This window comes from Salminus brasiliensis, chromosome 1 (genome assembly GCF_030463535.1).
Source record: "Salminus brasiliensis chromosome 1, fSalBra1.hap2, whole genome shotgun sequence".
In the NCBI taxonomy this organism is placed as follows: domain Eukaryota; kingdom Metazoa; phylum Chordata; class Actinopteri; order Characiformes; family Bryconidae; genus Salminus; species Salminus brasiliensis.
The window spans coordinates 35,704,330-35,718,130 of record NC_132878.1 but is presented as its reverse complement, the minus strand read 5'-3'; the positions used below and the strand labels follow the sequence as shown (position 1 = coordinate 35,718,130).

Below are 13,801 nucleotides of genomic sequence, written 5' to 3'. Positions count from 1 at the left end.
AGAAAAGACAGAGACCACCCACACAGACACACACACACACACTCACACACACACACACACACACAAACAAGCGTGCATGCATGGCTCTTCCTTTGTTCTCCCTCTCATCCATAACTTAGCGTGCACATACCCAACCAAAGCAGTGAGCCAGAAACACAGAGAATAGAAAATGTTCGCTTTGACAGCAAACGCTCAAAGGAAGGTCTTTACACACATGCACGCACACACTCTCTCTCTCTCACACACACACACACACACACTGGTTAGTCCATGGCTAGTGAGCTGTGAAGCAGTGTCCTGCGGGATCTCTGGCTATATCGGGGTCAGGAGTTTAGAGAAAACACCAAAATCCAGTTTTGACAGTGAGACACTTAGGCTGGTAGAAGCTTCATGAATCAATGGGTTCAATCTGAGGTTGCAGTTTTTTCAGCCCTTCCTAATGAGCCCAGTTCTCCTGAGCCATAAGGGCCTCTAGACTTGTGGTGGTGTCTGATATACGGTAAGAATCAATGCTCGATTATGGTTTACAATAATTTCCTGTCATTTTAATGTAATCAGCCATAACATTAAAAACAGTGACAGCTGAAGTGAATAACATTGATTATCTGGTTTCATTGGCTCCTGTCAAGAGGAGGGATAGGCAAGTGAAACGGCAGTTTGTAAAGTTGATGTGTTGGAAGCAAAAGAAGTGGTCAAACATTAAGAATCTGTTAAGAAACCTATGTCTACTGCAGCCTCAGCTTTTCTATCAGGTCCAACCAGCTTGTTAATGAGGCCTCTCTCATTAACAAGCCTGAACTGTCACTCATTGGATGTGAGTGAGAAAAAGAGTCCACAACAACTGCCAGATCTTTTTGAGGTGTTATCACAGCTCAAAGGCATAATGATGCCCATATGTGCAAACCTTAGGTAGCCAATTGACAAAAAAATCGAGTACTGTGGATGTTTGTGGACATCCCTTTTTAATGAATACATTTAGCTGCCTTAAGTTGCACCCATTGCTGACACAGATGTGCAAATGCGCACACACACACACACAGCTTGTCTAGTCCCTGTAGAGAAGTACTGCCAATAGAATAAGGCTCTCCGGAGCAAATCAACATGAACCTTTTGGCACAATGCCTAATTCCAGGCATGAGCTAAAGGGGTATAAGGGTCCCCAGCATTGAGCTGTGTTCTCTGGAATGATGGTGAACTCTTTGGGTCAGTTACTTACCGACACTACCCCCTTCTGGTTCCAGGAAAGCATGTCCCCGGCCGAGGACACCCCGAGCAGTGATCGGACAGCACGGAGAAGAGAGGAGCGCAGGAGCGAAACGCCCGATACCACAGAGGAGCATCCCAAAAAGAGCCGAGATAAGAGCAGAGTCAAAGACAAGGTAAGACACCATATCAGACGCACCCAACAATGCTCCTTTACGCAGAAGTACCAACCTGAAGACGAAGTTACATGATGCTAACACTCTAATTTGCATAAGTCTTTTTCTTAGACAAAGGTTTTCTTGACAGTTTACAAATACAGATTTGTCTGTATTGTACAGCAGGATTGATCGTGTGTGTGTCTGTTTTTCATTTCAGCCGTCTCTGTCAGACCCTCTATCCAGGAGTGAAAATAAGCGCAGTGAGCAGAAGAAGAAGAACAAACCCAAGGTTTCCCCTCCCGTCGCTGTGCCTCCGCCACACAGTTACAAGGCCTACCAGCTCTACACACTCTACAGGGACAAAGAGGGCAAGATCATGCAGGTAATGTTGTAAAGCTCCAGTAATTCCCATAACAGGAGCTGCTATTAAAAAGATAAGTCTCCAAGCCAGGGCTAATATGGCTAACTTTAGCTCCATGCAAACGTTTGGGCATCCCAGGTCAGATTCAACATGCTTTTGATTTTCTAAAAAACAAGTTTACATCCTTTTCATATTCTAAAGCAAAAATCATGACCAGTTTCCTACAGAAACTTTTTGTTTATCAAATTTTTCCCTTTTCCACCAATTTGGTACTGCCAGTTAACCCACCCGTTCGTAGCTCCCCATAGCACTAGCAATGCTCCCGACACTAGGAGGGTAAGGACTTAACACATGTCTCCTCCGGGCAGCGTACACACTCAGAGGAGAGCGCCAAATCCCCAGCTCCACCCCACCAGCTAACGGGCGCCTGTGCCGGCCAACGTCGCTTAAGAGAGATTTAGAAAATGGGTGTCCAAACATTTGCTTAAGGCCGTATGAAGTTTATGAAAACTGTAGTATTAAGTAGGAGCCTGTTTTCCACATGCTAAAATTGAATGAGACTGATGTTGACCAGTTCTCAGCATAGAGGTTACACTTCATACGTCTGGCATTTCTGCATATACAACATTGCGTTTTGCTTACTGCTTACACAATCTTTTAAAAGCTGCATCTGACATCATGACTATTGTGTAACCCTCTAAAAGAGTGATTTCCTGTTTGTGCCGTGGTCCTGCAGGCCCCGCTCAACGGCTGCAGGTGTGAACCGCTCATCAATAAGCTGGAGAACCAGCTGGAGGCCACCAAAGAGGAGATGAAGTCAGAGATCCACACTGTGCAGGAGCTCATGAACAACAAAATGGGACAGCTGGACCGCAAGAACAAACACCAGGTGCGTGCACACACATTCCTACCTCTTCACTGCATTACTGAGGATCCACGGGACAGATGTAGATCTGACCTACATTTTATTTCCAGCTTTTGCATATGTCCCCGTGTGTGTGTAACACTGCAGAAATGACCCATGTTTCCCGCTGATTTTAGATCAGAGCTCTAGATAAAATGACGATAGAGAGAGTGTCTGCTGAAAGGGCTGAGTGCTTACACCGCATTGATCAGAGAGCCAAACAGGAACGCCTAGAGGGTGAAAAGAGACAGGTAAAGAAACAACCACTACAAGGAACAAAAAAAATATAGAAGTATTTGATTTTTAAATATTTTATTATTTTTTAGATCATTCCCTAGTTTGTTGTGATAAACATGTGTTATATACCCAAGTATTAGTTGTATGCCTACATTTAGGCAGCCCTGATTCAAATACATGTTCAGTTGAAAATGTAACTGTATGTCAAAGGTTTGTGGACACCCTTTCTCATTAGTGACTTGAGCTGCAATAAAGTGCACCCCCTGCCGACACAGGTGGTCAAATGCACACACAGCTTGTGTAATCTCTATAGAAAACACTGTAAATAGAATGGGACGCTCTGGAGGAGCTGCATATGAGACTAAGACCGCCATGGCCAAAGGCAAGTGTTAGAGGGATATAAAGAATAGAACTGCTTTCTCTGGAGTTTTCTCTCTATTTAGTACCTTTTGTGGCTAAATGCAATCAAATCCTCACAGCAGTGTTTCAAAATCAATCGGAAAGCCTTCCCAAAAGAGTAGAGACATTAACTACAGCAAAGAGAGGACAAACTCTCTTGATTTTGGAAGACACATTGCATGAGCAGGTGTCCGCAAACTTTTCTCCTATGTTTGTGCCCATTTTAATGCACAACTGTTGTTTGTTCTCCTCATTTCATACTTAAAGTATTTGTTTACTTGGACAGGGTACCAAAACATTTGCTTATGAATGTATGACATACAATTACAAACAGGGGCCAGTTTCTAAAGAAGGCAGGCAGCATGTGCAAAAACAGTGTGGCACTCCTGCTGTGTCAGTAATGGTCTCTCTGCCCTCTCTGTGGGGCCCTTAAGCAGGCCTCAGTAGTGAACGAGCTGAAGAACTGGTGCTTGTCCAAGCTGCAAAGGATGGAAGGCCGCCTGACTGTGGAACCCCGTGGCGCCCCCCTGCGCCGCTCCTCCTCCCTGGCAGACACGGTTTCAGAGTGCGATGCGGCCGCCTGTGACAACCCCGCCAGTCAGTCGGCCAGCAATGCCCATGGCCTGGTGACCACGGGCCCCCCCGAAACGCTGGAAGGAGGGGCAGCCAGTGGCTCCCAAGAGGACGGCTCAGCCAATCACTATTTTGTGGTTCAGGTGGACAGCTCTCCAGGTGGGAGACACACAAACAAAAACATTCACACACACACACACACACACACACAGGTTCAGGTGGAGATGGTCACAGATGGTCAGATTTAAACCATGGACCACAAACAAATAGATCTTCACATATTCTGTCTCTCACAGTGCACGGATAAGTAAAACTAAAATGCTTTTTTATTCATCACACACACACACACATACTGTTTGCAGTGAGCCTTTTGCTCTCTCCCCAGGCAGATGAAGGCTTATGTAAGTGTTACATAATGGAAGTGTATTATTCTCAGGCCACATCTCCTGTGGGGTAAATAAGGGAATATAACCAAAATAGAATAACAGCTTAACACACTGCCATTGTCAGCTGTGCTGCCTCTGCCCCCCTCAGGGTCGTCTACCAAGTCATTGTTTTGCGTTAAAACCAGAAAACTACTTTTAAAAGATTTTAAATACCCCCCCACCCCTATTACCAATAATTCATATGTGCATAACATTGTCTTATTTGTTCTACTCACTAAAGTTTCCTATACTGAAAGCACTGTACTATTGTCAAAAGCTACGAAGCTCCTACATAACATACTTTATATCTTTGAGTGTCTGTTCAGTAATGCGTCGTAATGAAGATGAATATGTTTGGATAAAATGCTTTGCTAAAAATCTCATTAATATGATTTATCACTTAGACCAGATGCAGTCTTGCCGAATCTACATGACATGATTTCTGAAGTTTGCTTCTTTTTTTGTCCGTAAAAAAAAAGAAAAAAGGAAAAAAGGCCTAAAAACAGAAACAATAGACTGTAGGCATGCTGGAGTAGCTTCTCTAAGACAGCTAGGCTAACACATGCGGCTAATCCTGAACTAGAAATTGCAGGACAAGCAGAGTAGGACACCTTTTTCCAGAAAAGTCCAAGGCTACATTCACATTACAGGTCTTAATGCTCAACTGCCCCTATTTATCAGTCAGTAGTGTGAAACTGTACTCCTTGGCCATGGTTCAAGTATGCATCTTCTACATTTGTGCAAATTTAATTTAATGCACAACAACTCTACATGATTTTGAAGTTTGCTTCTTTAGTTTAGAACAGGAGATTTTAGGCTAATGTTGCTAACAACTACTAGAATTAGACAGGCAATAATCTCATCTCTGTGCATACACACCCACAAATGTCTCTCAGTCAGTCCCGGGTCATGCTGCCTGCCATCAGCAGCCGAAGCCCAAGAGAGCACTATTGGCCTTGCTCTCCCCAGATGGGTGGAGCTCGCTCAATAAATGTTAACATCAATATTTAAATATATATATATATATATATATATAATATATTTAATAATTTATTATCATATATCATGTTAATTGGATTTTTTGCCAAACTGTTCCTCTAAGGGTTTCATTTCATCCTCCTATTTGTTATAAGCAAAAAATGATGTAGGAATATATAATTAATTATGTCTCTCCCGTTCAAGACGACAAGCAGAACGGCAGAGACCCCACCTGCTCCCTGGCTCAAGACAAATCGGTGTCGTCTTCTCCCCGTGTGGTCCGGCCGAAGGAGCGTGCGCTGCTCTCTGCTGACCCCCACAGGCTGCAGCGAGAACCCCAGGACTCTGCTCAGCAGGAGGCATGGCCTGTGTTAAAACCCAGCCGGGCCAGCAGCCTCTCACCGGCCACAGAACGCCGCTGCAGCAGCCGACAGGACCACGAACGGGACAGGCAGGTCAAGGAGCGGGGCAGGCACCATAAGAAGCACTCCCAGGGAAGGACTAAAGGCCGTGGGGGCACAAAGACCCTGGAGGTGTTTGGGGAACGGCCAGCAGAGGCAGAGAGCACGTTTGCGCAGGAACGGGCCAATATGCACGCGCTGGAGGTGACGCAGTACTTCTTTGAGGCCGTGTCCACGCAGATGGAGCGCTGGTATGAGAGGAAGATCTACGAAGCGCGGATGCAGGCTGACCAGCGAGCGCAGGCTGACCGAGCAGCCTTGCTGGAGAGGATCACCTGCCTGGAGGATGAACTGAGGCTGCTTAGAACGAAAAAACAGGAGGACAGCTAACACCCAGTGCAGGAGCACACTGCTGCACAGCTATTTTACACAGAGTCTGTTTTTTATGAAATGGTCGAGTGAGCATCACACTGAACACTCTCTCTGCCAAGCTGAAGTGAAGTTATGATGGTTTTGGGACACTGGGCCTTGACCTGTATTATAGTGACTTCATGTCTTACTTGCATCCTAAAAGGCCTTCGGAACAACTTCGGAAGTTTTTGCACTTCGGTTGCGTTCTTTTTTTTTGCGGAATACTCAGTTTCTGCCTCTTTGAATCACATTGACCAACAGAAATCAAATTTTGTTCTCAAGATTGTTCAATTAAAAGATCAGATTAAATGTGAAGATCTGAATGCGTTAAGAACCATGTTTTTTTCCGTCTGTAAAAAAAATGGAAAAAGGCCTATAGACTGTAGACATGCTGGAGTAGCTACTCTAAGAGAGCTAGGCTAACACATGCTGCTAACACTGAACTAGAAGATGCAGGACAAGCTAACACATGGAGCTAATACCAGAGTAGGACATTGTTTTTCCAGAAACATCCATGGCTACATTCACATTACAGGTCTCAATGCTCAACTGCCCCTATTTATCAGTCAGTGGTGTGGAACTGTACCCTGAAAAGATGCACACGCACACATTGTTCAGTACCTGCAGTAGGCCCATGCTCAGTGCCTATGCAAAAGTCTAAGCCCTTTTTATATCCTTTCTAGCCCAAATATCCATTAGGAAAGCTAGTTATTTGTCAGCGTCAGGGAAAGAGAACTGCCTCAACAACTGAATCTACTGAAATTCAGAGATTTTGAGGTCTGGACTCTGGGGTGCTCAGTTCATTGTTCAGTCTTCTGTGACTGTTTGCTTTTTTTCAGTAAGGCCCACCGTGTCGAGTCGGCTTGTCACAGTGGAATGGATGAACAGATACACCTGTGGAGTTTTTGCAGCTCTGAAACTGGAGAAAAGCTTGATTTCCTCCTCTCTCTCAAAAATGAGGACTGTTGAAGGCTGTTCATCTAAATGGGGGCAGCGTTGGTGGTCTACCACTTGTTGTTGTGGGAACTCCTGTTTGCCCCTTCCTTGTGTGAGTGTATTATCTAATAGCTCCTCAGACATCTCTTCTAAAAATGACAAACCTTTTGGTAACCATCTTGACTGACAGTTAAATTACCACTACTTGATTTGCGGCACTCGAACCCTGTAATGTGAACGTAGCCCTGGTTTGGGTGATCACATGTGGAAGAAGTAGAGTGGGCTGCTGCTATGCTCACTTTCTTTTGCCACTGATATTCATTGATCGCTCTCCTCCCTTGGGTGTCCATGGCTTGGACGGATTCAGTTGGTCAGCTTTAAAGAGCATGCATGCTGTTGGAAATATGAGTGTTTACATGTTGTTGTTGTTTTGTTTGTTTTATTGGAAGTCTTACACTGGTTGTCGCTCTACTTCTATGTAGGTGCACAGGTTTGACTTACAGAGTCACGTTTAAGGGGAAAAAAAAGCTACCGTTGTGTATAAGCTGTTAAGGGAGATGTCATAGGTAGGTGTCTTCCTGCTGCCTGTTTTGCTGGATATGCTTCTTAATATTTCTCGTTTACTGTCTTTTGGTGCCAATTTGAAAGACAGAGTAGTGATTTAGGCACCGGAAACAACCCACTTACTTCAGATTCGACTGTCTCCACTGTGCACAAACCAAATATGACGCTAACGACTGTCCAGACGAATATGCATACAGCATCAATACATCCTGTACAGTCCTTCACCTGAACTGAGCAATATTTCACTGTGGTCACAAGCATTTTTGGGATTAGATATAAGCAGCTACAAAGTCTTAACATATGGATTTCATTTTTTCTAGTGTTCAAAGGCTTCATCCTTCAACCATATTAAACCTGTTACAAGATAAACTGTTCCACATCTCCTAAAGAACCATTTAAAGACTGGGAGCTGAAACTGCAACACATTTATGCCTTACAGCCTTTAATCATCCCACTCAGTCTCTCCCCCCCGTCTGCTCTGTTACTGTGATGAAGGGCTCATCCTATAATCTAGCAATTCATTGATTTAGTGAGGAATTAAGTAATCAGAGTAAAAAAGCCCAGTAAAAAGAACAAAACCAAGATAATATTAAAATACTTAAATACAGTAAATATAGTACTCTGCAAAAGTCTGAGGAAATGAGATGTACACTGATCAGCCTTAACATCAATACCACCTCACTAGTAGCTCTGACCCTCTGAGGGTCTCAGAGCTAGGGAGCAGGGAGCTCCATGGATCTCATCAGTCAGGCTTGGGCACCTGTGACCCTGTCGTCGGTTCACCGGTTGTCCTTCCTTGGAGCCCTTTAGGAACACCTCACAGACCTGGAGATTTGGGGATGCTCTGACCGAGTCTCAAATCCTTAAAGTTGCCCTTTGTTTCTTCTTCAAGAACTGACTGTTCACTCACTGCCTAATCTGTGTATCCCACCCATTAACCACACTCATAATGTTGTTCTCTTCAGTTCAGTGGTTTTAATGTTATGGCTGATCAGTGTAGTCCTGACTGTATTTGCCTTTTAAAATACTGACAAGTAATCACTGCCCATTCATTTAATCATATCAATTAAATGAGATCCCTAATACATGGTCAATCTCCCCTGAGGTCTGGGACAGTGTAACTGACTTTCATCTTAACTGAGGGAATACTTGGTCAGAATTGAATGAGAGGAGACTTTAAAGCAGGCGACATGCCAATACTGGCCATACCGCCACGTCTGGCATCAAGCACACCGTTGCTACATTGTAAAAAGAAAACATAATTTTCTCTAATTGATCAAGCTAAATATGCTTTATGTGAAATTTGCCCAATCTGCCTGCTATCTCCAAATGTGTAGATGGCTTTCTCAATCTCCCTTCATCACTTCAGTGTGATGGCCGGCACGGGCGCCTGCTTGCCGATGCATTAGAACTGGGTACTCAGCTCTTTCCTCGGAGCGTTGGTTATCCTGTGCCGTTGCATCTGTGGCAGTTTAAAAGAAGTGGTGGCTGGTTGTGCATGTGTTGGAAAGAGCATGTCAGTCCTCACCCTCCCAGGTCTCTATTTAAATGATATATATATATATATAAAAATAAAAAATATGTTTGCAAAACACTCCACCTATTACTGTATGAAACAAACTATCTATACAAACATGCAAAACATCTATTTTTACAAATATAGGGATCAGAATCCAAATTCATTGGCTACATTAGTCTTGTAGCTCCAGTGCAAAACTATAAAAGCAAATGTTGTGCTGATTGACCACATTTCTACAATTAAGAAAAGGCAAAAATATTGTGAATTGTGAATTATTGTGAAATACCCATCACTTTAACGTGCAGTGTTATTTAATAAACATAACACCACTGTACGTATGTGTCTGCACATGGGACTTCGAGACAGTACAGCTGTACAGAGCAAGATGCTCTGTAGAGGTTTTGAGCTTGAGCTTGTTATACGAAGGGAATAGATTTACAAATATTACAAATAAACCTCTGAAGGTTTCATTGGGGACAAAGCAGCCGAAAAGCAAGACCAATTTGATTCCCTTTTATTCTATAAAACACAAAAAAGAAGCTGTAACAGGGCATATCTGCATGTATATGGTAATGCAAATAACCGCTACGATGTGGCATTAGTGTTAAAAATGGTTTATTTAGAGACATTTTTGTGACACTCGTCTGTGGAAGGTCAATGTTGTATGGACATCTGTTGAATATCAAAAGGTAACTCTCTGTAAAATACATCGAAATACATATTTTATAAAGAAATCAAAAACGCATGTGTTGCTTTTTTTTCCATTTTACTCGCTCAACCACAGCTTAAACAAAGTGCATTTACAAGGCTTGAACTAGGGTTAGGGTTAGTACACATTTAACATGATGCAAATGAGCAAACCCAGACTCCAGCAGACAGTAGATTTGATGACCTTGTCAAGTGAGAAAGGGGTCACTCCAGTCAGAGTCTTAATACTTACAGTCAAACATCAGACAACAAAGGGTCCCAAAAGAGGTGGGATGCGAGACATGACCTTTAAGTGTCCAAAACTAGTCCAGGTTTTGCTAAAGTTTTAAAGTCACTGAAGCAGGTGACCTGTTAACTTTTGGCCAGGGCAAGTGATTTCTTCAGCTCTTGGAGATGATTGTTGGCTTGTGTGATCATCATGCGAATAGCGTCCTATATGGAACATGGAGAAGAAAGCAGTTTAGATAAACGAAGGTGGAATATTTCGAACATTACATTTACTTTGAAGGCTTATAGCAGACACTCTTCTCCAGAGCGGCTTACAAAAGTGCTTCACTCTTTACTCAGAAGAGAACCTTAGCTAGGATTCAAAAGATACCTCTAAGCTTAGAACCTACTAAACTAAACCAAGTTGGCACTCTGCACTACACTTTGCCTAAATAGTCTTGTTAGAGGTGGGTCTTCAGTCTGCTTTTGAAGACAGCGAGCTGTTTGGACACCCAGGGGAAGTTCATTCCACCACTTTGGTGCAGAAAAAAGCCTGGATGCTTGTCTTCCGTGGATCTTGAGGGATGGCGGGTCAAGACGAGCCGTACTCAAAGCTGGAAGGGCTCTTGGTGCAGATCCGCTTTTGACAACTGCCATCAAGTATGGAGGGGCTGGTCCAGTCTTCAAACTGTGCTGGAGATAGACCACTAAAGACTAAAACCCCTGAAAGACTGAATACCCCTGGCATGTACAAGGCTCCTGGACATCTAATGCCATGTGGAGCTCATTTTTAGCCCACACACTTTCAGACGTTCTGGATTAGATGGATTAGGTGTGATAGATTAGTGTTGCTGAAATGTGTTTCCTACTGAATTGAATGTTTGGGTGAATCTGGACTGATACAATAAAATACCTGCATTCTGCATTCGATTCATTTTACCCCCTTAAAGGGATGGCTTCACAGAAAGGGACTAAGCCTAGTCCTAGACTAAATTTTACTTTCAATTGAAAAATAAACCACCATTCAGAATGTTCTGTAGTCTAAAACTAGGATAAATTCCTGTCTGGGAAACCGACCCATAATACGGATCACCTGGCCTTTAGTCCGAACAAGCGAATAAAGGTCTGAGATCTTGGTTAACAACCTCAAACATTTTCATGGTGGCCCTGTTTCTGTTTATGCAATAAAGAAAAAAAATAAATAATAGACTACAATATTTTGACCTTAATGTCATGGCTTTTGGTAGATCAGTTCATCTCTCACTTGACTATTCACAGCAACAGAAATGTAAACCAGGGGTGTCTATATTTTTGCATGAGACTGCACATACCTGAAAAATACTGAATATAGGCATCAGAATTCCCATTCATATGAATTACTGGTATGAATAAAATATTAAGCACATATTACAGTACGAGTGGGTAGAGCAATAGCCTATAGCCCAATAGCCTAGACCTATTCTTAGGTACTGTTATTTCAACTAAACAGAGACCCGAGAAGGGGGGACTTTCTGGGGTCTCTGTTTGGGTTCTTTTGTTCTAGAGTGAAATGCTAGTCACAGCACGGCCGCCCAAGAGCTGCAGCAAATCAACAGGGCTATTTATTTATTTATTTATTCCATCAAATGAAACTGAATTAAATAAAATTCACAGAGGCAGAGGGAGCCTATCTTCATTTCATTTCATTTCATTTTCATTTATGGCATTTAGCTGACGCTCTTTTCCAGAGCGACTTACAAGGTTATTGTACTACAGAGGTGGGCCAATGTAGTGTTAGGAGTCTTGCCCAGGGACTCTTATTGGTGTAGCGCAACATACGGTCACCCAGACTGGGAATCGAACCCTGGTCTCCCACATGTAATAGCTCACTGGCAGGTAGTGGTTTTATCTGCTGCGCCACACCAACCCCTATCTCTGGGGTGAAGTATCTGAATGTGGTAACAGTAAATGATGTGATGGTCCTTTGAGGGTAAGGATGAACAGTTCCCCAGACAGAGCGGGGGGGTGGGGGACCAGCAGATGGAGCTGCTGCACTGTGGCACTTCATGACTGATGCTCATACCTGGTTAGTGGCCTCCTTGTTCCGTTTGAACTCCTCTCTGGCCCAGTCCTTCAGGTATTTGCGATCTGCCTCATCTGGGACCTCGCGAATGGTCCTCAGCATACTGCGGTACAGCCCCAGCACTCTCTGCCTCTGTAGAAACTGAAGAGGTCGCTGCACAGTAAGTGCTGGACCGCAGCGACTGCAAGGACAACAGCAAATGACCTAGCTAGCTCCACGAGGCTAAAAGTAGGTGTGGACAAAAGTATTGGGACACCTGCTAATTCACCGTTTCACACTAGAATGATAAAACTGCCCGGTGTGGAGTAAACAGTCAACACAAACAGGGTTCCCCTACTCACGGCTGCGAACTACACACTGGCCAGAAAGCCCGGCACGGGGTCTGGACGTGAGAACACACACATGCGCGGCTAGTGACCAAGCGGCCTGAACACCAGGGTGCTGTTACCGTACCTGTTTAAGGGTCAGTGCAGTGCGGGGTAGTTTCGACACAGTCATTTTAAGAGCATTATGTTCGTCAAAACATGCTGTTGTTCTTCACTTCTCTGTCTGTCTGTGTGTGTGTGTGTGCTTGCCACATTAGGAGATCCCGTGTCGCCCCCTGTTGTCCCGGAGTGGAAGCACGTAAAAAGCATACTACCAAAGAGGCTCAGTATGAAACACTCACTCAGTCATTCTGTGTTTTATGTGGCACATAAACCCACTCAGATCACTAATTAAGTAGTGCTGATAATTCCATAATAGTTTCATAATGGCTTTTGGCTCATAGAGGCCTCTCTAACTGGTAAGCATGGTGGTGGTAGCAGCCTGCTCTGGGACTGTGGATGTAGTGAATAGTGATAAAGGAGGGTCACCTAAACCACCAGCTAGAGGTTTTAAACCTGGACATAGTTGGGTGTTCTCACAGGACGATGACCCCAAGCACACATCAAAGGTGGTTGTAGAATAGTTGATGCTAGGAGGGGGCTTTATACCCCTCTAGCCCCCACCTGGCATTAGGACTGTCAGTAGGTTCATGTTTGTCTGCACCAGAGAGTCTTGAGGCTTTTTCTTTTGGCAATACTCTGCACATCTGTATCAGCAATGGATGCTTAAAAGAGTTGAATGTATTCATTAGAAGCGCTGTCCACAAACATAGAGTGGACATAGAGTGGAGCAGTGTGCAGTACAGTATGTGTTTGTTTGGCTGCAGCCATAACCTCTGCCATTATTAGCCAACACTGAACTCTACTGGGAGCTAAACGAGATGTACTAGAGCAGGAAAAGGGGCTGCAGACACAGTCTGATACAGCAGTTTTTAAGACCAGGTTTCTGGGATCATAGTTTAAATAAAAAAATAAATAAATAAACAAACAATAATCTGCACTTTTGATTATTCTGTATTTCAGCACTAAAAAAAGGTGTAGCAGATATTGCCCAAGTTAAGGGATATGAGGTAGCCAATTCCCCCTGGAAAGCACCATTGTCTTTTTTCTTGCAACCTTCTAACTAAAATAGCCCTATTGAATTGGAAGCACCCAGAAGAATAATCTGAACTTTGTCCTTGAGGGGCGCACACGCACACACACTTCCCCCAAAAGATGTTACTGTTCCACTCAACACGAGAACGTACTCACCCAAATTGGTATGTACACAAACAAGGTTCATTAGAAAGTCATGTCTAAGATGATATTACTTCCAGAAATTCTGGCAAAAAAAGTGTAGTGGCAAAAATAGAATACAAAAATATCTGGTGAAGAGAGAGAGAGCGCGAGC

General features: G+C 43.6%; 2 protein-coding genes across 5 annotated transcripts in view; one reads left to right on the top strand and one right to left on the bottom strand.

Moving 5' to 3' along the window:
* Positions 1 to 9,780, top strand: part of ankrd6b (ankyrin repeat domain 6b) — a 61,769-nt gene extending 51,989 nt beyond the window's left edge. For 3 of the 4 annotated variants that reach the window (XM_072678638.1, XM_072678635.1, XM_072678636.1), the window contains 6 exons: positions 1,242 to 1,379; positions 1,579 to 1,743; positions 2,459 to 2,611; positions 2,764 to 2,877; positions 3,697 to 3,994; positions 5,443 to 9,780. In XM_072678638.1, the coding sequence (XP_072534739.1) occupies positions 1,242 to 1,379; positions 1,579 to 1,743; positions 2,459 to 2,611; positions 2,764 to 2,877; positions 3,697 to 3,994; positions 5,443 to 6,029 (1,455 nt within the window). In that variant the 3' untranslated portion in view covers positions 6,030 to 9,780. The remainder of the gene's footprint in view (positions 1 to 1,241; positions 1,380 to 1,578; positions 1,744 to 2,458; positions 2,612 to 2,763; positions 2,878 to 3,696; positions 3,995 to 5,442) is intronic. The other variant, XM_072678637.1, reaches the window with a different exon arrangement.
* Positions 9,569 to 12,610, bottom strand: lyrm2 (LYR motif containing 2). The gene is made up of 3 exons (XM_072678639.1): positions 12,500 to 12,610; positions 12,047 to 12,187; positions 9,569 to 10,209 (listed from the first exon to the last, which is right to left on the bottom strand). The coding sequence occupies exons 1-3, from the start codon at positions 12,542 to 12,544 to the stop codon at positions 10,129 to 10,131; spliced, it is 267 nt and encodes an 88-aa protein (XP_072534740.1). The 5' UTR covers positions 12,545 to 12,610; the 3' UTR covers positions 9,569 to 10,128.
* Between the last annotated feature and the right edge of the window lie 1,191 nt (positions 12,611 to 13,801).

What these genes read in the sequence shown, in the direction of transcription:
- lyrm2 (XM_072678639.1), bottom strand. Translation starts at nt 12,544, where the DNA reads ATGACTGTGTCGAAACTACCCCGCACTGCACTGACCCTTAAACAG. An exon ending in CTGCACTGACCCTTAAACAG is followed by an intron (nt 12,188 to 12,499) that starts GTACGGTAACAG and finishes CGACCTCTTCAG; the next exon opens with TTTCTACAGAGGCAGAGAGT. An exon ending in ACAAGGAGGCCACTAACCAG is followed by an intron (nt 10,210 to 12,046) that starts GTATGAGCATCA and finishes TGTTCCATATAG; the next exon opens with GACGCTATTCGCATGATGAT.